We start from the raw sequence: 24,378 nt of genomic DNA, 5'->3' as shown, positions 1-24,378 counted from the left end.
ATGTTAAGGGAATTTTTCATGCAGCTTATTATACAAGTTTTAAAAGCTAATTAAAAGGTGATTTATTTCATTTAGTGATTTTATTATTTTCACTTTGTACATTATAGCTTTTGGATTCAATTTGGAAAGTGCCTGGGGCTCCGGAAGAGCTGGACCAAGCTATAGTATGCCAGTACATGCTGCAGTACAGATGACAACTGAACAGGTTTGCTTCTCTTGTATTTTATAATCTAAAAGTGAATTTTAAATGTTGAAGATTGATTGAATAAGATAAATATGTGCTGGTATTAATGATCTTCAGATATATTATTATGAAACACGTAGAATAAACAATATATATTGCAAATATTTATGTAAAAAGCAGTGATAAGGAATATATCCATGCACACACATTTATACATAGATTAAAACACACATATTACTGTATAAGCATGGGATGTCTTAGTATGTTTTAATGTTTTTGTGTTGTTTGAACTTTTTTAAATGTCCAGATATCAATTTTAAAAAAATTGAAGCTTGAAACTTACTCCTTTTTTCAGTAAGGTTGCAAATGCAGTGCTAAAAAAATTAATTCCAAATCTTGGGCATTAGTCTAGTTCTTACTTTGTCTAATTTATAATCCAAGATACTGTTATGCTGAGTTAGTTTGAGAAAAATGGATATAGAATAAATTAATGCAGATCAGTTTACAAATTACATCAAAAACCTTTTTTTTCCTTTACCCGTCAGTGTTATCCAGTATTCTAATTGTAGTTACTGTATGTTCTCTGCTCGTTGTTAGAAGGGCTTGAGCCTGTGTCTGGTAGGTAAAACTCTAGGTTACCTTTCCTAACTTTTTAGACTTGGCCTGGTTTCTTTTGGGCTACTGCTGTGTACTTGTGCTAATTTACAAAATAATCATAACGCATATATGTTGCTATAAAATTGGACTAGAGAAATGTAAAGAACCAACTATATTCTCATAAGATTGAAACCATTCTAACATTTTGTAGCACATAGCAAATTCTTTATTGCAGTGAGGATAAATGAAATGTCACTGATTTGAAAGAAAGTCAAATGTGCTTGGTAGGATCTGCCAAAATGGTTTGAATACAACAATAGAATCACAGAATTTCAATGACAGAAGGAACCTTAGAGACATGCTAAATCGAGTTCATCACTTTCATTTTACCGGAATAAGAGGGCCATAAAGATTAAGTGTCTTGCCCACAGTTATATATAGGTTTGTTTGTTACAGAGCTGTGACTGAAACCCAGGACTTAGAATTCTCTGTCCTGTATTCTTTCGACTGTAACACAGTTACCTTTTACACCTAAAGCACCTGTTTGTTTTCCTTTCAATGAGTAGTGTAGTATCTGAAAGAATTAGTTTAGGTACCTTTGGTATTTGACTCTTAGTTAATTAAATGACTTAAAATCTCTGAATGAAGTGTAATTATTTTTTTAATTGGTTTGTTTAGTAATGTTTCTTGTTGCTATTTGTTGTAGCTTAAAACAGAATTTGACAAATTGTTTGAAGATTTAAAGGAAGATGATAAAACTCATGAAATGGAACCAGCTGAGGTACTGAGCCAATATTTTCTATTTAAAACTATTTGGAATTTTAAAATATGCTGTTTAATCTACACATTTTTTTTTATCACAAGATCAACTGTTTTCCAGATTCTATCTGGGGAAAAAAGAATGTATTTATGACGTTCCTTTTATTTATAGGCCATTGAAACACCATTGCTTCCACATCAAAAACAAGCTCTAGCTTGGATGGTTTCACGGGAAAATAGTAAAGAACTTCCACCATTCTGGGAACAGCGAAGTGACTTATACTATAATACGATAACAAATTTTTCTGAGAAGGACCGACCAGAAAATGTCCATGGAGGAATTTTAGCTGATGATATGGGTTTGGTAAATATCTTGAGTTAATAAAATTTTATTTTATAGTTATTATTTTATAGAAAGTAATTTTGAAGTAGATAGAGATGTGAATATATTGGTGCCAGTCTGAGACTAGATTTCACTTTCAGTGTCGATCATGGTTTTTCCCATGGTTTTCACTTAACATAATGGGAAGGTTTTTTTTGTTTTAAAATTTTTCGTTTGTTTGGTTAAGGTACAATTAAAATAATTAATGGTAATGATATAAACGTGTGTTTCTCAATTTTCTTTTGAAATTCAAGGTAGCTTATCCTTTATGGATTTTCTTTCTTTTTTTTTTTTAACATTTTAAGATTTCTTATTTTTCCTTTTTTTCTCCCCAAAGCCCCCAGGTACGTAGTCATATACTTTTAGTTGTGATTCCTTCTAGTTGTGGCATGTGGGATTCCACCTCAGCCTGGCCTGACAAGCCGTGCCATGTCCGTGCCCAGGATCTGAACTGCCGAAACCCTGGGCCGTTGAAGTGGAGCTCGAGAACTTAACCACGTGGCCACGGGGCCAGCCCCCTGGATTTTCTTAAAGGAAAAAGACAACCTAATGTGAAATTTTTTGTATTCTTTCACAAATATTGTGATATGCAGAGTATAAAATATATATATTTAGGATTCCTTACACCAGCAGTTTTTATACTTTTTTGGTCTTAGTAACCCTTTACACTCTTAAAAATTGTTGGGGATCCCAAAGAGCTTTTGTTTTTGTGGCTGGTATCTATTAATATATCTCTTACTTACAGTATTAGCCATTAAAATAAATTTTAAAGTAACAAAAACTCATTTGTTAACACAGCATAGTTTTAGGTGAAAAGTATTCCAAAACAAAAGCAATTTTGATGATAAGACTGGTGTTTTACATTTTTGCAAATCTCTTTAATGTCTGGCCTGATAGATGACAGCTGAATTCTCATACTTGCTTTGTCATTCAGTATGTTGTGATACAGTGTTTTGTTGAAGTATATAAAGAAAATTAGTTCGCATATAGGTACGTAGTTGGAAAAGGGAGAAGTATTGTGATAATCTTTTTAGATAATTGTAGGTATTCAATATGACAAAATTAAGCAAATATAGTTTATTAAAGGTTAGCAATTATAATGTGGACTTAAAAATTCTGTCAGTGAACTTTTTAAGCTCTGTTCTGTTAAAATCCATTGGTGTAGGTTGCACATTGAATATTTTACCCATGGATGATTTTATAACATCAGGCATTGCTCATTTTTAAAATATTGGTATACTGAGTTACACAGGTCTATCAAATGTTGACGCATTTCATTATCAATATCAAAAATTTATATTCACTGATATTACTGCTGATCTTATTAGAAAGGCATTTACATTTGCTATGCTTTTAGTGTTGGATACAGGTTTTCCAACATTCTAATTTTTGCTAGAAAACTCAAATTTTATCATTAACGACAAATACTGTCAGTTGTCTCCCTTGAAGGTGCTAGCCTCACTTTAACTTTTCAAGAAAATGTCTGCCACGCAGTCATGAATAACTAGTTGTTGGTTATTCTTTCAAGTAAAAATGGTGATGCATGAGAAAGTGATGATGTATTGTGGTTAGTTGAGCTTGCAGCTCAGTCTCACAAGTGATGTTTCTCTAGATAACCCTTGTATTTTGGTATGCAACAGAAATATGTGTATTTTCCATCTTGTTATATAGAATATTAAAAAGATGTGTACTTAAGAGGCTAGATTTAATAAAATTAATGTGCACTGCTTCATCAGAACATTCTTAAAGTGAAACTGGGTTTTTTTTTTTCTGTTAGTTTGTGGCAGTTAAGAATACAGTGACCACTAGTATAATCTAGTACCAACTGCTTTGTTTCATGCTAAGGCACCAGCACTTTACCCACCATTGCTTTTTGTGGCGTTACTACAGGTGTCAACACAAATAAGGTCTTAGTAGTATTACGAAAGTAGTTTTCACTACACCATACACCTTGAAAGGGTCCTGGGGACCCCTAGGGCCTGTGGACCACACTTTGAAAGCTGCTTTAAAATTGCCAGAGATTTATATCTGTGTTGCTAATTATAAATTCAGCAGTGGAAAATAATGAAAAATTGTTTCCATTTAAGAAAAACACAAGAATATCATGCCCTTTATGCTTTATTGGTAAGTTATAGCTTTTAAGTCTTGGAATAATCTTTAAATGAAATTTAATAAAATTGTCTCATGTACATACTAGAATTACTAGTCATTTTACATTAGCTCTGAATTCCATAGCAAGCAAATAATTCTAGTTTCATGATAAAGTTAATAGTTTAGAGTTAAATGTAAAAATCTTAGAACAGCAATAGTTCAATAAAATGACATTTCTCGGAGATGGTTATGGTATTTTATAGAGTAAATCATTTACTAATTCCTAGTAATGCAGTTTGGGAAAGTGTTTCCTAAATTAATCAGTGAAATACTTTTCATTAATATTTGTTATTTAATACAATACTCAGTACACTTTTGTGGCCTTGAATGCTACTTAATATTTGCTTATTTGATTTTAAAATTGGTTTTGGAATGTTCTCTGGTCAACTGGATTTCATAATCTGACCTTTGTCTTTTTAAAACATTTTAAAGGGCAAAACTCTGACAGCCATTGCGGTAATTCTTACCAACTTCCATGATGGTAAACCTCTTCCTATTGAAAGAATTAAAAAAAATCAACTGAAAAAGGTAAAGTATTAGTAAGTATGTTTCTCTGAAGTCTGGTTTATTGTAAAATCTTTTAATTTTGTCATTAAAAGATAACTGCCAAAAAATTGATAACATCCAATGTTTTCAGAGATGCGATGAATGGCCTCTTTTGTGCTCCTAAAAGTGAAAGTTGATACTACATTTGTGAGGGCAAATTGGTAATATGTATCAAGAGCCTTAAAAGTGTTTTTATAATCTTTGACTCAATAATGCCGTTTCAAAGAAACTATCTAAAGAAATTATCAGAAATGCCTTTTTTCCAAAGATATAAGTACAAATCTTTTTTCCCCAGCATTATTTTAAAGGCAGAAAAGAAACACTTCTCAATAAGGTAATGGTTAAATTATTTTATAGCCATAAAATTGAATATTAGCAAATACAAAATCCTATTTTTGAAGAATACTTAGTTTATATTTTTTAGTTAAAAAAACAAACAAAAAGGCCAGGTATGCATCTGTTTATAGAGCTTTAGTCCTCATTTTATAAATACATATTTATATATATCTAAATGTAGTCACATACATCGTATGTGCCAAATGTTAGTAGTGATAATTACGTCCTAGTGATGAGAATATGGGTGACTGTTCTTGATAGTTAATTTATGTGTATTTATATGTATAGGATATATACACATAATATATTCACTTCCTAAGAGTTAAAAATGAATTAGTTTTATGGGAAAAATAAATGTTATTAGAGTGAAACAATTATTCTTCCTTCTTAGCTGATAGTCCAAAAAACTTAAAAGTAGCAAATAACTAAGCAAAAGGTATATGCAAAATATCTCTTTTTTGGACTTTTCTGTACTGCTGTTCCTCTAATTTTTTAGTTTTCAGAGAGGCTGCACATTGGTTTCATGCCACTGCTTATTGAAATCGTTTTATTAATTTCTGTACTTAGTTGCGTTTTCTCCTTGAGAGTTTAACTCAGTTATTAATGTCTGAGATTCAGTTCCCTGCCCCAAAGAGTCCAGTGCTTTATATCTTGTTCTTGCTACATTTGGTGGTTAAAACTGAAGAGTAACACCTAAGACTACTTACAGCTTCACTGTCAGTTATCAGCTTAAAAATTATTGGGGCCAGCCCGGTGGTGCAGCAGTTTAGCTTGCACGTTCTGATTTGGCAGCCCGGGGTTCGCCAGTTCGGATCCTGGGTGCGGACATGGTACTGCTTGGCAAGCCATGCTGTGGTAGGCGTCCCACATATAAAGTAGAGGAAGTTGGGCACAGATGTTAGCTCAGGGCCAGACTTCCTCAGCAAAAAGAGGAGGATTGGCAGCAGATGTTAGCTCAGGGCTAATCTTCCTCAAAAAAAAAAAAAAGAAAAGAAAAAGAAATTATCAATAAAGCTCCACCTGCCCTCCCCCGCCATGAGCCATGCATTTAAGGTGTTGTGTAGTGGGATGGTTTAGGATATTTAGTTTGCTACATTAGTTGAAATTGAGGCTGAAAAATGTGATTTCCAACTAAGAATTTATTGTAGTAAAAGTTCCATTATTTCAAATAGATTTAGATGTTCCATGTTTACAGAGTGAAATATCCTTGATTTAAATTCTGTTAAATTGGAGCATGGTATGATTTTATAGGTTGGACTTCATAGCTGCTGAGCAAAATCATTTACTATAAAAGGCATAATGGTAAAGGAAATCCTTTATTTGTGGATAAACTTTTTTATTAGTTTTTGCATACTGTTTAAATGGTTGTACTCATTGAAGAAGACTGGGTAGAACATTTGATGAAAAGTAGTTTTAACATCAGTTTCTTAGAGCTAATGCTTTAAAAAGTTAATTTGGATGTTTCGTTTATTTAGACTCAGCATTAAAAGGGTATGTATCTTCTTTTCAACTACATTTTTAGTATAACTAATGGAATTTTATTAAGATGTTTAAAGTTGTATTTTTTTAAAAACTAAAATCAAATATCCTTTATTAGCCCTAATTCTCAGCAAAATTTACTTTGTATTCCTGCCCACCTATTCTGAGCTCCAGTCTCAGGTTTTGATTCACTTTGAGGTTATGATGTCATCACCTATCTTTCTTTTTAAACTGGAAGATTAATTTAATTAAGCCCAATTTCATTTAACTTTCCTATCTATAGAATGAAATCTAGAATTAAAAATAAGATTGGAAGGATCCTGTGCTTCTAGACTCAGTTAAAAATATTTTCACATGGAAATATAAAATTTACTTTTCATAGAAGCTTTTTATTCATATATACATTGGTATGTTTTGAAACAAAGGGGTACACATGAAGGAAAAAGGAAGAAGTTAGGGTTGGCAGGAAAATCCCTGACAGAGTAAAAGGGCTTACTCTGGGACCTCTCCTATTACCTCTACCCACCCTGGGTAGAGAAAAAGGATGGCGGTGTCCACCTCATTAAAGATTTATTTTTTACTATGTAGGGCTTCCTGGTTTGAAAGTTTGTAGTCAGAAAGCTTTTTTTAATTCTAAAGTAGATCCCATTTTGTGAATATTTCTCACAGTAATTAATATGCCATTTATAATGCAGGTTTGCTTTTTGTATTCCTTTTGAAAGGGTAAAGACTGACTAGTTTTCTTTTTTGAGGTACCTCTGAAAAATATTTTAATCAATTTGTATATTTTTCGTTTTCACTTAATGCACCTCTCCCTGTTCCTCCAGAATGGGGTAGCAGTTTAAGGAGTCTTTATTATGTAAAGTAAAGCAATATAAAATCCATGCATTTTAAGTTTATTTAAAATTGACAGCAGTACTCTGTAAGAAATATACCTTTTCATCCAGGAATGTAGTGTTAATGATGAATCTATGAAACTTGGAGGAAACAATACCAGTGAAAAGACAGATGGACAAATTAAAGGTAAACTTTAATTTTGAACATGACACTATATTTGATTTAGATTTTTCCAGTTTAATGATGTAATTCCAGCTCCGTCTTTGTTCTATTCAAAAATTTTAGATCTCTTTTTCTAAAGAATATCATGAGAACTGGTAGGAAAAATATCATTAAGGAGGTGATGATGGAATTGGGTGGTAGTAGTACACCAGTTAGAGAAGCTGAGTATTAAGAGCATTTTTGGTTGAGAAAAAAATCCCTTGAAAGGGCAGTTAAAAAAAAACAAAACATAGAACATATGTTGTTCTGGGACCTCAGAGTAGTTTATGGTGTTTGTTTATAATGTAATGTGCATGGATAACAGCCAGTCAGGATAGAAAGATAGGTTAGAGCCAAATTCTGAAGTCAGAGGAGAAATGAAAAGAAATTTCTAGATTTAGCAGTCAATATGGCTGGATTTAGCAGTTCACAAAAATTAATTGCTGAACATTGGTTAGAGCAGAGCAGAACTTAAAATATTTTAGGGTAAGAATAGTAGGTGACGAATTGGGAATAAAAAGGTAGGAAAATTGGGATTTTATAGAAGATACCTGATTTTTCTTTTTGTAAAGTTAAGTAGGTCATCTGCTGGGAGTAAAAGGAGTTACGAATCTAGACGAAGGATCCATTGTAGCATAGATCATTCTGGTGAGTGGGTAGCAAGGCCGTGTGATAGGTAAAAGAGTTGGTAAGTGACACAAGGTGACAGCTGAGATTTGAAAATGTAAATTTATAATACCACCTATTTATTGTTCACTTTTTTACAACAGCTCTCAGCTGCCTTGGTACAGTAGGAAATTCAGCTAGTGTGGGGATTGGCTGGATGACTACAGGGAAAGACTGGGTAAAAAAAATTGAAGGTACTTTTAGTGAGGAAGTACTAGATTAGGAAATAAGTAGTAGCTTGCTGATTGAAAGAACAGAAGTAAAGATATTAAGAAAGTTGAACTACTGAGTTGGAAAACTAGGGTTTTAAGAAGGACACTGATCGTCTAAGACAATTTACTAATACTTTATGTTTGTCCTTTTCTTTGAAATGGAAGGATCTAGATGTAGTGGAGAACCCAGTATTTCAGATGTCAAGGGAAAGAATAAATATCCCAAGTCAGAATTGTCTAGTTCACGCCCCAAAAGGTAAACTGAGTTCTGGTTTGATTGTGTGTAATATGTTTGTTTAAAGTCTTTCTCCATTTTCTTATATGTAGGAGAGAGAGAGGTAAATGACCATTATATCTGTACATAGTTCTTTCAAATAGATTCTTTTAGTTGAAACTGCCAAAATCTCTGTGACTTAGGCAGGTAGGCTGTTCTCATTTTATAGGTGAAGAAAAGTAATATTAATCTATAAAAGAAGTGAATTGGCAATTTTCAATCACTTGTCTTTCTACCACTTTTTTCCTGTTTCTTTGACATAGTAACTAAGTTCTAGCTCCCTGGGTTTTTTCTTTTTGTTGAGACTTAAGAGTTTTATTTATGACTTTGAAGAGATGAAATCTGATGGATATTTATGGGATGACTTGACAGAAGCACTCTTTGCTCATCTCAGTTTTTTCTCATTTCTCCTTTAGTGAAAATAAGATAAAGTTATTAGTGGAGAGTATTATATTAACAAATTTAGTTAATTTGAATAAATCCCATAATGCTCGTGTGATCTCAACTTGAATCTATTAACTTTATAAATTTCATTTATCCTCTGAAGTAGATCTAAATACTTGGCTTTTGTTGTATTATATTGTATGACCTCTGTACTGTACGGTTTATATTTTTCATTGTGAAAGAATTATACTTCTGCCTCTTAAGGGTTTATTTCATTATCTTGGATGGAAGTGGTTTTGATAAGAGTCATTTCTTTTTCTAGTTTTATGTAAGTGTTTGAGTATTGAACTGATTACTATTTTTAGAATAATTTACTTTTTCAAATTTAGTATAATAGTAGTGGTACTGCATTTTGTGTAGTAAATGCATCTGGTTATGAAAATAAAATGGTTTTAGCAAATCCGACTTTAATTTGTCAAATAAAAAGTTACACTTGAAATTTTTTCAAAAATAAACAGGCAAGACAAAAGCATTTGTTGTATTGTATTTAATAAATGTTTATATCTCATTTTGCTTTGAGTTGATAAAAAATCCGTGTTTACTTAATTTTAGAAGAAAAACTGCCATCCAGTACACTGAAAGCAGCGATTCAGAGGAAATTGAAACAAGTGAATTGCCGCAGAAAATGAAAGGTAATATGAAATGGATTTGATTTGATGATGTTCCTATATTCTGATTTCCCAGTGTGACCATTTTTATGTTTGGTTTTATTTTTAGGCAAACTGAAAAATGCACAGTCAGAGACTAAAAGCAGACTGAAAGGTAGGTATATACATCTCGGTATCCAAATCTATACTTAGAGGTTATTAAAGTAAAACCCTAGAGATTTGTATTTCCCTAGCTTGGAATTCTTTAGTAATAGATCTTAAATTTGCTGTTTACATTTGAACTTCATGGAGCTTACCAAGGGTGTTAAATGAATGACGCAAATTGAAAGAATAGTTTCAAATTAAAATCTAAGAGAAAATATTTAAACCAACTTTAAACAAAATTTTCTACTACTTGTAAAATGACTTCACTAAAACTTTATTCACATATGTATAAATTTAATCACACAAGGGGAGTGGGAATGCTTTCTTGGCAATACTATTATTGTTAGTTCGAATTGTCATACAATTGTGGAAATAATCAGTGAATATCTTTACTTTTTTCTTTGTCTTTAAAACATACTCTTGCTTTTCCTTTAAATCAGATCATATTGTATTTCTCTTAGTTGAGAAGTTGTATTGTGTTTGAAAAATAACTCATCACCACTGACTGATCTGAAAATTTGGCAGCCTCATCATGAGAAGTCAAACTCCTGTTTCCTTGAAAAAAGTTCTTCCACCTGGAGGCCAAATCACTTTGCATATGGCTGCTCCTGCTTTTACGTCTCTTCCTCAAGAGAATCATGAGTTTATCATGAATGACTACATTCCTTCTCTGAGCTGGAAAGATAGGCTTAGTGTCACAAGAGGCAATTTTGGTTACCAGATACTAGTTTATTTTTACTTAATAATATAAGCTCTTAAGATAGTGTGGAAGAGGTATTCTGTTTCCTATCCTCAGAAAATACCTGCACCTACGCACAGGAGAGAATTAGTTTTTAATATCTTAATGATTCTGTGGTTTTTATGACAGGATCTTCTAAAGTTAAAGAAGATGCAGAGTTTGCATGTGCACTTACTTCATCTACTCCTGCAACAAAAAAGAAGATGTTGAAAAAGGGTCAGTACATCTGCTGGTTTTTTAGCTTTTGTTTTGTTTGTTTTTTTCTGTTTTTCAATGGAAAAAATTTTAAATGACAAAAGTTATAAAACCATATTACAAGAAGTTTGGAAAGTAGAGAGAAGAAAAAATACATAATCCCATTTTTTAAAAAGTACATTTTGATGTGTTTTTCTTCTAGTACCTTTTCCTAGTCTGTGTTTTAGTTAGGTGAAAAATATGATGGGAGGAGGTCACTTACTCATCTGAGAAGCAGAAGTTCCTTTAGTGAAGGCACAGAGCAATTTATGACTGCTTTAAAACTTAACTTAATTTGGATTAATTTAAATTATAATAAGGATTTAATTCTTAGTATGAGTAGAATATGCTTTTTACTTAAGAATGTTACTGATCTTTAGTAATTTTATATTTTGTAATTCATGGGAAAACAGCACTGCTTTAAGAGTCTGAATATTTGAGATGGAATGAGATTGAACTAGGAGGAGATCTGGAACAAGTTATTATGTCTCTACATCTTAGTCTCCGTTTTACATGTTGGGGATATAGCAGATGAAAGTCTGTTTACATGGAGCTATGTCTAATGATGGGGGAAACAAAATAAACAAGTAAACATGATTTTAAATAATAAGTGTTGTGAAGAAAACAAAGGAGGCCTGTTTAAGAAGATGGTATTTCAGCTAGCATAGATTTAGGATAAGGAGATAACTTTTGGTCTGAGAATTGGACAATTAGGAATAGAAAACATAGGCATTTCAGATAGATTACTCTTGATCCTTATTTTAGAAATTTTAAGAACTTTAGAACTTTCAGTTGGGAGAATTGGAATAGAATTAGAATTCACATAGAATTAAGTTCACACACAAGACTGTCCCTTTCTCTTGCAGAAAACGTAACTGTAACACGAGAAAAACTTAAAAAGTTATAGCTGTGATAAAACCAAAAACATACTTCTAGAAGAGAAGCAGAATAGAAACAGAAATCATTGAGTGGAGATGGAAGCCATATCTTGTGGTAGATAGTGATTTCTTAAATAAGACACAAAAAGTCATAAGGAAAAGATTGATTAAATTGTACAAGATTTTAAATTTCTGTGTATCAAAAGGCACCATAAACAAAGTGAAAAATGATAAAGCCATCTGAAGAGGATACTTGTGATAAGTAACTTATAAAGGATTGGTATCTAGAATATTGGTAAATATTGGTAAAGAACCCTCTACAAATCAGTTAGAAAAAGACCACCCAATAGGAGAAGAGCCACTAAGAATACAGTCATGCACCACATAACGACATTTCGGTCAGTGATGGACTGTGTGGTGGCAGTCCCATAAGATTAATACTCTGTAGCCTAGGTATATAGTATTCTGTACCATCTAGGTGTGTGTAAATACACTCTGAATTTCTCACAACAGTGAAGTCATGTAATGCTGTATTTCTCAGCACATGCCCTTTGTTAAGTGGTGCATGACTGGACTGTATAGTCCACAGAAAGAAAACCCAAATAACCAGCACACATAGGAAAAGATATGCAGACTTCAATCATTGGGGAAATGCAAATTAAAGGAATAGTGAGACACCATCTCACCCATCATGTTTACAGAAATTTAAAAATTCTCACAGTGCCAAATAGATGCAAGGTTATGCAGTAACAGGAACTCTCATTGTGGATGGGAGTGTAACTTACCATGGAAAACAACTAGGCCAAATATAATGAAGCTAAAGATGAATCACCTAGAACTCTGTATAAATATGTACAAGGAGACATGAAAAAATAGTTTTCATTGCCACATTATTTTAGTGAAATATTAGAAATAATGTAAATACTATCCAATAGGGAAATGGAAAATGAAATTAGTGTGTCTTTGCTGACATAGGCTGCCTGAGTGTCCTCGCAACATGGCACCTGGCTTCCCCTAGAGGAAGCAATCAGAGAGAAAAGCAGAGAGAGAAGGAGAGAGCAGATAAGACAGAAGCTGCATCTTTTATAACTTAATCTTATGAATGACATACCATCACTTCTGCCACATCCTATTGGTCACACAGACTGACTCTAGTAGAGTGTGGGAGGGCATTACACAAGGTTGTGACTGTCAGGAAGTGGATATCGTTAGGGGCCATCTCACAGTCTGGCTACCACATTAATTATGGTACAGATTCAGAAAACTACATAAAACAATGTTCATTTCAATGAATAACTATGAATAACTTAATGAATATTAGGAGATATTCTAAACGTCCTTCTTGTGTCCTCTCCCAGTCACAATCCTCTACCTCCCCCCATAAATAATCAATATCTGGATTTTTAGTTGTTCAAAGTGGCAGGGTAAAATCTAGTTCCTGTTACTTTGTCAGGGTGGGAAACAGAAGTCCATCTACTTCATTTTAATTCTGCCTGATTTCTCTTTTTGTTGAGGCACATTATTGTTATCTCTTTATTTATTTCATATATATTCAGAAAAAAACAGCTAAAGGCTGTGTCACTGATTCATTGTTTTAGGAGCATCTGCAGTGGAGGGTTCAAAGAAAACTGATGTTGAAGAGAGACCAAGAACAACACTCATCATCTGTCCACTTTCTGTGTTAAGCAATTGGATTGTAAGTCTTCACAGCCCTTTAAAATGTGACATAATTTATATTTGGCACATGCGGTAAAAAGTACTCTGTTAAAGAGTCATTCGTTGGGAGATAGATGTTTGGTCATGCACTTTATATCTAAGTTCAAGTAATCGTTAGGTGAATTGGAGTTATGTGTGCTGAATTGAAGTAGTTTTCTTTGAAGATTTATAGTAGAGAAAGAAACATGACTAATTGCTATCATAAGATTTGGTTTATACTTCTGCCTCTGCCATTTCTGTCCCCCAAAGTAGGAAAGGTATATAATTTAAGACTTTACCGTATTTATAAATTGTTGGAACGTCTTTTCTAAGAACCCCACTAACAATAACTTCTGTTTTTATAACAACTTGTAACATTTAGTGAGCTCCTGTGTGCTCATTTTTTTCCTTAACCTCTTTTCATAGATTTTCTTATTTAATCCGCACAACTATTATTCTCATTTTCTAGGTGACCAAATTGAAACACAGAGAAATTAAGTAACTTGCCTAGGGTCATCCGGCTAATAAATGATGGAGCTAGGATAAAGTCTCCAACATTCTGACTTAGCTATGCTTTTAAGGTTACCCACCAGAAAATTATTTTTTTTCTACCCTTCGAGATTGCTTTTCTGTTCTAAAACATTACAGTGGAATGGAACTTCTTTATGTATTATGTGTAAGGAGCAGCTTGGTTCTGTTTCCTTTCCAGTTTGAGCTTCAAGCTGCATGTTATAATGAAACAGTGGCTATTCGAAGCACTGTGAACATAAAGACCACTGGATGTTAAATTCCATTCTTGCCACCTCCAAGGTTATTTGCCTGTCTCCCAGCCTTTCCTTCTCTAATGTCAGAGGTAAAAGAGGTCCTCCTCTTTGTAAGAGACCCATACCTTAGCCTATACATTGGATTCCATCTCTTTGCGCTTTTGAATTTTATCTGTTACTTTTTCATGGCCTGGTTATGCAGTCTCTCCCCACTAGCTCTTTCATGAGACATACTCAGAACTTTTTCACTTTTAAATACCTTCTCTTGACTAGGTCTGACCTTTAAGTTGTTACTTTTCTGCTTTCCTTCACTGTAGTACCTCTTGGGGTTTACTTTTCACTTCTTGCTTTTACGTACTCCTTAACTCATTGTAATCTGGCTTCTGCCACCATTTCTCTAAATTGCATTAGAAAAGATAAGTAGTTATTGTCTAATTGTCAAATTCCATGACCTCTTTAATTTCTTTTTGACTTTTATGTAGCCTTGCCTTCTTTGACTCTTATCTTTTTATTCTAAGTTTTTGGTGTATGTATTTAAAAAAATTTATATCTTCTCCTGATGAGTGTGTCATTTTTCCTCTTAGGACTAGAATGAGTTAGTTCTCTTGCTGTTTTTTTCATTCCAACAAAACTATGCTCTTTCTTTTGATGTGTGGTCCATTGTGGGAAGGGCAGTACATAGGTACTTGAATGGCAGTTAATAGGGTGAGGTTTATAAGTATTAATGGAGGTATGTGTAGAACTGTGATTCTTTAAGAGCTTGGGGTTGTGGATATGTATTTTAAAAATGGGTAATCAGTATTTCATTATAATTTTGTATTGGAAAAAGAACAAAAGTTTTGGTAATATAAATGTCAGAAAGGAAACCTTGGCAAAATCTTGCCTACTTGAGGTTGTGAAAAACTGATTTTTAAAGGGATGAGGGATGGGTGGGCATATAGGAATTCCTGGTCAAGAATTAGAATTTTGTAATCTCTCAACACACAGCTCTCTTCCTAGCACCCAAATAAATGACCTAGCACCCTAATGAGCGGGCTAGAACTACCTTATCTTCCCTTCCTTGTTTCAAAACGTGGAGAAGACTCCAGTTAAGGGAGTGGGGTACCAATCCTGCTCCACCATATACTTTTTCGGGATATTTAGGCAAGTTTACTTATTCCTCCCAATGGAAAATGAAATAATATTAGCACCTATTTCATACACATACACACCTGCATGCACACAACCTAGCACGGTTACTAGAACCTCTATTATTATAGTTTTCTTTCTCCGGAAAAGTTAACTGTCTTCTGTTTCAGGTCTCATCCTTCCACAAATATGCTCTGTTCCATTTCAAGGCAACCATTGATTCAGTTTTCTCATACTGAATTCTGTATCCTTCCTTTTTCCAACAGATTTCTTGATAAAATTCTTTGCATTTTCACCTTCAGTCTCTCATTTTATCCTCTCTTCTCTGTATTTTTGCCTTTACTGTTTCAGGTTTTTTTCTCTCTTTGGCCTACACTACAGTTTTTGCTCCCATCCTCTGTAGAAATTGTCTTTGTGAACGTCTTCAGTGACCTCATGGTTGCCATGTCCAGTCAGTTCCCTTTTTCTTTTCCTCTGCCCTGACTTTGTTTCCCTTTTATTGCTTTCTGTTAGGTCTTATTTTCTAAGCCATGTTAAATCTTTTTGTAAAGAGAAGGAATGAACGTAAATTGCAAATTAAAAAATCGATCATGTATTCCTTTTTGAGACTTTGATATCTTTTGGACCCCCTCCAAATTTTGTTTGCTACCCCAACTTTCTGGCCACTGCTTTTCTCCACCTCTATTTTTCTCTCGTGGTTCCTGTTTAGTCTGCCTTTTTTCCCGCCTCCTTAAAAGCATGGTTTTTTTTTTAAAGTGTTAGGATAATTTTCATGACATCTCTGTTTACTCATCAAGATTCAAGAATTTCAAGTTTGCCACATTTGCTTTATTTTTTTCTTTGCTGGAATATTCTGAATCATATTCCAGACATCATGTCATATCTCCCAATCAAGGCATAAGCCTGCTCTTTAAATATTGGTATTCTGTGGGCTCTGTCTCTCACCTTCTTCTTTCATTGTCCGTGTTCTCCTTAGAAAATCTGATTCATTCCTGTAGCTTCACGTACTATCTGCTGATAATTTTAAAATCCATATCTACACTTGCATTACAGGCCAGTATTTAAATTTTCCTAGTATACTTCTCCTGTCAGATATTCTATAGTGACCAAAAATCTTTTAAGTGTCTGAAATGATAATACATACTCATTATCTCTTTCTCATGTTTATACCTGCTTTCACCTTCTTTTTAAAAATTTCCGGGGGCCAGCCCGGTGGGGTAGTGGTTAAGTTCGCACAGTCCGCTTCTCAGCGGCCTGGGGTTTGCCGTTTCGGATCCCGGGTGCGGACATGGCACCGCTTGGCACACCATGCTGTGGTAGGCATCCCACATGTAAAGTGGAGGAAGATGGGCATGGATGTGCACTCAGGGCCAGTCTTCCTCAGCAAAAAGAGGAGGACTGGCAGGGCTAATCTTCCTCAAAAAAAAAAAAAATTCCCTATATCTTTATCTCACAGTTCTTCTAGGCAGTCATTTTAAGTATCAGAGGCTTCTTTATCTTTTCCCTTTTCTTCATATCCCATATTTAATTAGTCCTTAAGTCCCATCAGTCCCTTCTTCCAAATGTCTTTCTTTCATACCTGTTCTTTCCATTCTGTTGTTACTTCTGCCATTTTGATCTAGGGCTTTATCATCTCTCACCTAATAGTTTCCCAGCTGTTTCTCCCTGTTGTCTCTCCAATTTAATCATGATATTTTTTTCTTCTCAGAATTTCCAGGATCTGTTGTTTTCATGATTAAAACAACAACAACAGCCACCACCTCAAGTTTTTTAAACTGATCATGTCCTCAAGGAGGGCAAGATCAGGTTTTGTTTTTCTTTTTAGCTGTACTACCCTTCTGGTTGATACCTGGCAAATAGGCCTGTAATAAATGAGTGAAAGTGGATATTGTACTTGAATCTTTGCCTACACTGTTGATAATATTGGTTGCTTTTCTTTTACTGTTTAATTTTGATATTATTAAATCTGCTAACTGGAAGCATTAAAGATCCATTTTGTTAAAATACTAAATTTTTAAAAAACTAATTTTACTGTTTTGTTTTAAAAAGCTTGGTTGTTTTTTCCTCCTAAAAATGAAGTGGCTGCTCATTGATAGGGCCAGGCAAAATTCACATAATGTATTATTACTGTGTATATGTCAGTTTTCCTGACAGTAAAATAATAATTAGTATTATTATCATTGTTATTTTTGTTTAGGCTCCAGGAAACTTGATTTTATGCACTTTTAGTATTTTGATTTATGACACTATTGCCAGGAGAGAGCTTTTTATACACATATTAAACCTGACGCCAATCTGCTTATTATTAAAAATATTTCTAATTTTCTTTTAGGACCAATTTGGGCAACATATAAAATCAGATGTGCACTTGAATTTTTATGTTTATTATGGTCCTGATCGTATTAGAGACCCGGCGTTGCTTTCAAAACAGGATATTGTTTTGACTACATATAACATTTTAACTCATGACTATGGAGTAAGTATGCTGATACTGAAGAGGTTTTCAAAAGTCGAATTTAAGAAATATGCTTCAGGTTTCTAAAGTGTTCTAAAATTCAGGCTTTATACTCTTCCTTTTTTTCTTTCTAAATGCTTAATATTTAGGAAATAAATAGGAAATTGTTTTTTAACGTTTGACAAAAACAGTTGAACTTTCTTTACATAATAATTGAGGAATATTTTCCTTTTATAACATTTGAAGTTAAAATTTTAAATTTGAATTGTAACTAAATGTATTTAGCAATTTGTAAATGAATTGTTTTCTTAATATTCCAGATTATTTTCTATCAATGATTTTCTTAATGATTATCTCAGCTTAAAAATAAGGTTTTTTCTAGGTCAAATTCCTGAGTTTTCCAATTCATTTAGAAGTCTAATTGTTGTTTGCCTATAATTTCAGTTACAGTGTTTTTCAAAATACCATATTGTAAAAATTTCAGTCTTCTGGTAAGAGCATTAGCTTTTACGTAAAAGTAATTGTTATATTCAAATAATTCTTAAAACTGACAATTTTTATATTATCACTCTGTTTTAATCTGCAGCAGAATAGCTCAGTATATTGAACCCAGATCTTAGTAGAGAGCTATACTACCTAGGTTTGAGTGCTAGCTCTTCTCCCACTTCCTAGCTGTGGTATTTTGAGCAACGTATTTCAGACCTTGTTGCTTTGATTTTCTTATCTGTAAAAGAAGGTGTAATAATAATACTTTTATGAGCTTGTGAACGTTCAGTGATTTAATGTATGTAGTACTTAAAGCAGTACCTATCACGTAGTAAGTGTTGATGTTAAAGAATAATAATGACTTGTATTATTTATCAAGTTACATAAAGCACTATTTTACTTTCCTGTGTTTTTAATTCATGTGAAACATTTATTTCAGACTAAAGGTGATAGTCCATTACATAGCATAAGGTGGCTAAGAGTGATCCTGGATGAAGGACATGCCATACGAAATCCAAATGCTCAGCAGACAAAAGCTGTGCTTGATTTAGAAGCAGAAAGGAGATGGGTATTGACAGGTAATGATAGTTGTTATGCTTTTTAGAAAATTAATTCCCAAATAGAAATCATTAAATAAGTTAATGAAGTAACTTTGTAAACTTCGAGTGGATAGAAAGTCTGTCCCAAAATTAATCAGAGAAATCATTTAATAAAATATTTTCTTCTTCATAATTGCCCATGATATAGCAACATTTAAACTATAGTTAGTTTATGGAAAAATCTTGATTTCATAGATCTACTTCCCATCTTAGAGCCTGTTAGCTACTCGTGACACCTTTACCAGAAGATGGGGAAGAGAATATAAACTCAGATTAGTTTTTTCCTTCTTGCTAGTGTTGCTTTTTTAAAAATCAAATAAGCAAATGTTCTTGATAAGGGGAAAGTTGAATTTACTGTGGTCTCTTTATTAGTATGGCAAATGAGAGCTAAAAATTAGAGCAAAGCTATATTTTGAGATTGTCTATATGTTTAACAAGGGATTATCATCACAGCTTGATAGTAGGTCTGCCTAGTACAGAGCACCCATTTTCACTTGTCTCCTCTGATTGGGCCAGATGGGTATTGTGATTGGGTACTCTGGTTACAGAGTCTTAATAGTTTCCTGTTATTTTTAGGTACTCCCATCCAGAATTCTTTAAAGGACTTGTGGTCTCTTCTTTCCTTTTTAAAACTTAAACCATTTCTTGATAGAGAATGGTGGCATAGAACAATACAGCGTCCTGTAACAATGGGAGATGAAGGAGGACTTAGGTAAGTAATTTCATGATAACTGATTAATATTAGTTACAAATAACTTAGCAGCTTGAACCAGTTGCCACTTTCATTACTATTTTAACTTGATTGTTGACTTTTGTCTCAAAAAAGTGTTTACAGCTTAATATCTTTGACTCTCAGAACCTAGTGAGTCTTGTTTGGAGAGACAGATTTCTAACTACCACTAAAACATAAACCCTCTCTTCCCCTTATTTTAGTTAAACTGACAGGAAAGGCAGAGCTTTATGATTTGTGTGTGTTGCTTTTATCCCTGAAACTGCCATTAATAGATTAATAAGCAGTGACAGGAAAAACTATATGCTCTGAGGATCCAGTATGCACTAAGTTTTTATAACTTTTGTATAGCTTTATATAGTGGTAATTGAATGATATGATGTACAGTAGCATCAACAGGAATTTTTTATAATGAGAAAGTTGTTTCTGGTGGAGACAAATAAATAAAATTCAACTTGTGACAGCCATTTTGCAACGTACTAGGCTAATGTGGTTTCAGTTTTTTGCCTAGAGCAGTGCGTTTCAAATAGAGGGTTTAGGATCCATTAGCGGGTTGTGAAATCATTATAAAGATGGCAGCTAGCATTATAGCTGTTGATTAAAGAAAATGAAATAGAGTGGAAGACTTAAGAAAATAGCAGACTGCATAGCACATAGTAAGTATTGTTTTGTGAAACGTCTGTTTCTGTTATATTTGTATGTGTTCGTGTAAGCGTTTGCTGGTTGGAGTAAAATGTGTGTCTCACTGTGAGTGATAGTGAAAAATGTTCAGAAGCCACTAACCTAATTTGCAGAACTATCTACTTAGATTCCTCAGAACCAGCTATTTAAATTCTAATTTAAGAAACTGTTTCTGTTTCAGTGTTGGGAAAAACGTTTTCTTAAAGAATTGATATGCCTCTTTTTTTTCTGATATTGAGGAGGGAGTGTAAAGGTTATAGAACCTAAAAGGCATTTCTCCCTCTTCTGAATTGTCACATCACAGGGTTTTTTTTTTTTTTTTTTGGCACTTGTTACTTAATAAAAATTATTTATGTACTTTGATTTTCATGTTGCTGAAAAAAACTTTTTGAAGGTAAGATCTTACTCGGATTTATATTTTTATGATGTTTAGTATAATGCCTTGTACTTAATAGGTGCTTATTAAGAATTTGAGTGTTGAATATTGGGTGATGTAGTAGACAGAGTTGAGAGGTAAAAAGATTAGTGATTGAAATAAAAATGGGGAGAAGAGCTTAAGAAAAACAAGGACAGGATAAAAGAAGATTAAATTATGACAGATATTGAATTGAGGGCAAATTTGAATGCATTTGTTGGTATAATTTTCTGTTTGTAGAATTTGTCTGTAATGATCAGATTGGATAAAATGCCAAATACAGGATTTTTTTAAAAAAAACTTTACTAACATTCTAAAACAGTAATACATTAAAATAGTTTTTTCTTCTTGTTGAATCAACTTATATGGAAATAAAAAGTTATGTAATTATTTGTTTTATTTTGACTAGGCGTTTACAGTCCCTAATTAAAAATATTACACTTAGAAGAACAAAGACAAGCAAAATTAAAGGAAAACCTGTTTTGGAGTTACCAGAACGTAAAGTGTTTATTCAGCACATTACACTTTCAGATGAAGAGAGGAAGATTTATCAGTCTGTGAAAAATGAAGGCAGAGCTACTATTGGAAGGTATGGAGAAAACCATTTTAGAAAATAATTTTTTTCCCATTTAATTGAATAGCATTTTTTAGATATGTTAGCAATGAAGTCTAAAGTATACTGAAAGATAGTTTGCTTCTTTAGTTATTTAAACTACTTTTTAGAAATTAATAGTTGAAGTGAATGAAATAATAAGCCAGCCCGTCAGTCTTTCCTTAAGTTAGGAAAGAATTAAAAGTTTACATGAAATGGCAAGTTCTGAATTGCTAGTCAGAAGACCTTTCTTGCTTCTATTTCTGGCTCTGTGTCATGGGAGTAGATAAAAAATTGAAAGAAGTATATATATATGGAAAGACCATAATCCTATTAAGAACCAGAACTTTGGGTAATGTCCATATTTAAGAAATAGGAAATTAAAGAGAAGCCACTGTAGGAGATTCTATCAAGGGAAGAATTATGAAGAAAGTAGAGAAAATCGTTACAGAATCCCAGGAAAGATGGCATAATCAAGAAAGAGGGAATGGTCAGTAGTGTTACATAGTACAGACTTAGAAAATTCTCTTTAATTTGGTGATTCAGAGGTTACTGGTGCAAACTCTCAGAATGGTTTCATCAGAATAATGAGGTATGTAGCCAGATTGTAGGAGGTAGGGGGCTTGCAAAGTAGCAGCAGCCCCGGGGAGACCATTTTTCACGAAGTTTGTCTTTGAAAGGAAGAAAAAAGTGAGACTGGTAGGTAGGATTGATAGTTGCTTGCTAGATCAACTTTTTGATGGTTTTATTTGGGGAGCTGCCTTGAGAGGATGAGAACATGGAAGAGGGTACAGATACAAAAGAATAAAGCAAATTGGTGGAAAAAAGTGAAGCCTAGTGTGGGGGTAAATAATGTCAAAAGTACAATCCGTGAATATGAGATGAAGGTGTCTAAGGTGAGCAAGGTGGTGGGAAGTTGACCAGGGTAGACTGGATTTGTAGCCATCGTAGAAAGGTCAGGTTTTTAAGAGTGGTAGAGAGCCTTCATGTGGTATTGGATATAGGCAGAAGTTAAATCAATATGACTTTCCGACAACACGTGGAAATCTGGGAATTCGAGCTGATGAAGTAGATTAAAAAGATTGGGGATTGGTAGAAGGTGAGAAATTCTAGTCCAAGCAAGAGCATAGTTGATGTGAATGCCCATAGGAACCAGAAGGAGTGGGAGACAGATGAAGGCAGAGCAGGACTGAGAAAATAGGGGAAGCTTCAAGACATAAGAACTTTAGTGAAGTACAAAGCAGGGTAAATAGGAATTAGAATGAGAAAGTTTGTTCTAAGCAAGAGATTTCAGAGTCAGAATCTTGCAGGGGTGATTGAAAGTTCATATTCTTTCAACCAAACTTTATTAAGTGCCTGTGTGCCAGGCACTGTTATACACATTGGGATACAGTAGAGTAAAATGGACAAAAGTCTCTGCCCTTGAGTTTATATTTCAATGGGAGGAAATAGACCAAAAAAAAAAATTTAAATTTTATGGGAAAAAAGCAAAGCAGGAAAAGGGGATAGAGAGTGCTGAAGCTGTTTTAGTAGGGTATTTAGGGAAGACCTCACTGAGAAGGTGATATGTGGGAAAAGATCTAAAGGAGATAGGGGTTGAGGGGTATTTGAGGCAGAGAAGAGCAAGTGTAAAGGCAGTGAGTTGGGAGCATACCTGGTAAGCTTGAAGAGCAGCACAGAGGCAAGTATGGCTGGATAAGATGAGCAAGATGAGAAATAGTGATGTCAGAAATATTGGAGTAGGAGGGGATGATGATTTTGTAAGGCATTGTGGCATATTTCGAGGACTTTGGTTTTTACTTTTTATGAGATTGGAAACCTTTGAAGGATTTTGAGCCAAGAGAGTGACATAATCTTATTTATATTTTAAAAGGATCACTGGCTGCTGTGTTCAGGTTTAGATTGTAGGAGTAAGGGCATAAATAAGGAGAACAGTGGCAATAATCAAAGTAAGAGATGGTGTGGTAGTAGTGATGAAGGAGGTGAGAAATGGCTGGATTCTGTTATGTTTTGAAGGTAGAGCCAACAGAACTTGCGTATTGGTATTGTATGGAATGCGAGAGAGAAGAGTCAAAGATAACTCCAGGGTTTTTCACATGAGTTACTAGAAGGATGGAATTTACCATTTGCAGAAATACGGCTATGGGAAGAGCACAGTTCTTTCAGGCAATATCAGGAACTCAGTTTTGGGCACATTGTGCGATGTGTGAGATTTCTAAGTGGAGATGTTGCATATTTAGTTGGATGTGCAATTAGAGTTCATGGGACTGTTCTTGGTTTGATATATAAATTTGAGTCATCTGTGTGTAAGTAGTCATTAAAGCCACGAGACTGGATGAGATCATGGAGAGAGGGAGTGAAGTTAGTGAGGAGGTCTAACAAAGAAGACAGGGGCGGCTGGTGGGCTGGGAGGAGGGCTCTACTCCAATATCTAGCACTCAAAAGAGATTTCTTAACCTGAACTGCTGATTGTCAGTGTTAAGAAGTGACTGTGCCGGGGAATAATTAGACTGTTGGTAAAGGTTGTTCTATTTGAAAAGGTTGAAAAAGAATAATTTTATTGTGAAACTTCTCAGAGAAGAAATATGTTGTTTTAAAAGTATTCTTTTTAGTAGGTTGAGCACTTGCTAGGTATTATGCATTCATCGAAGTGCTTTTTGTGTGTTACGTATTAATTCACAACAATGATATTAAGTCAGTACACTGATTATCCCACATTTTACAGATGAAGAATCTGAGGCACAGAGCAGTTAGGGAACTTGTGCTATGTATGTCACACAGCTAATGAATGACAGCTGGTTTTTAAACTCAGACAGTTTGGTTCTAGAGCTTGTAAATTTAACCTTTGTATTACAGTGCCTATTCCTTGCATTCTTGAATATTTAGAAGTATTTATTGACGTAATACTATTACTAATAATAACAGCAGATATCTATTTGTCTGTCTGTCTATGGATCACTTACCATAGTCCAGGCACTATTCTAAATGCTTTGCATATACTAACTTTTTTAACACAACAGTCCTCTGTGAGGTATGTATTATTACTGTGCCACTGCTACAGCTGAGGGAAACTCAAGACACAGGTTAAGAAACCTGCCCAAGATTTTATAGTTAATTGACAGAGCCAGGTTTTGGACTCAGACAGTCTCGCTCTAGAGTCTG

At 33.9% G+C, this 24,378-nt stretch overlaps 1 protein-coding gene across 12 annotated transcripts in view; it reads left to right on the top strand.

The window, feature by feature from the left end:
• The window catches only part of HLTF (helicase like transcription factor), a 68,982-nt gene that overhangs the window by 25,719 nt on the left and 18,885 nt on the right, over positions 1 to 24,378 (top strand). For all 12 annotated transcript variants that reach the window (XM_008531943.2, XM_070576274.1, XM_070576275.1 and 9 more), the window contains exons 5-18: positions 108 to 205; positions 1,488 to 1,562; positions 1,713 to 1,904; positions 4,506 to 4,601; positions 7,382 to 7,457; positions 8,516 to 8,606; positions 9,621 to 9,700; positions 9,786 to 9,830; positions 10,689 to 10,775; positions 13,270 to 13,367; positions 17,591 to 17,734; positions 18,639 to 18,777; positions 19,375 to 19,510; positions 21,034 to 21,213. In XM_008531943.2, coding sequence (XP_008530165.1) covers positions 108 to 205; positions 1,488 to 1,562; positions 1,713 to 1,904; positions 4,506 to 4,601; positions 7,382 to 7,457; positions 8,516 to 8,606; positions 9,621 to 9,700; positions 9,786 to 9,830; positions 10,689 to 10,775; positions 13,270 to 13,367; positions 17,591 to 17,734; positions 18,639 to 18,777; positions 19,375 to 19,510; positions 21,034 to 21,213 — 1,537 coding nt within the window. The remainder of the gene's footprint in view (positions 1 to 107; positions 206 to 1,487; positions 1,563 to 1,712; positions 1,905 to 4,505; positions 4,602 to 7,381; positions 7,458 to 8,515; positions 8,607 to 9,620; positions 9,701 to 9,785; positions 9,831 to 10,688; positions 10,776 to 13,269; positions 13,368 to 17,590; positions 17,735 to 18,638; positions 18,778 to 19,374; positions 19,511 to 21,033; positions 21,214 to 24,378) is intronic.

This window comes from Equus przewalskii, chromosome 15 (assembly GCF_037783145.1).
Source record: "Equus przewalskii isolate Varuska chromosome 15, EquPr2, whole genome shotgun sequence".
In the NCBI taxonomy this organism is placed as follows: Eukaryota; Metazoa; Chordata; class Mammalia; order Perissodactyla; family Equidae; genus Equus; species Equus przewalskii.
The sequence above is the reverse complement of the archived record's forward strand: the minus strand, read 5'-3'. Positions and strand labels throughout refer to the sequence as shown.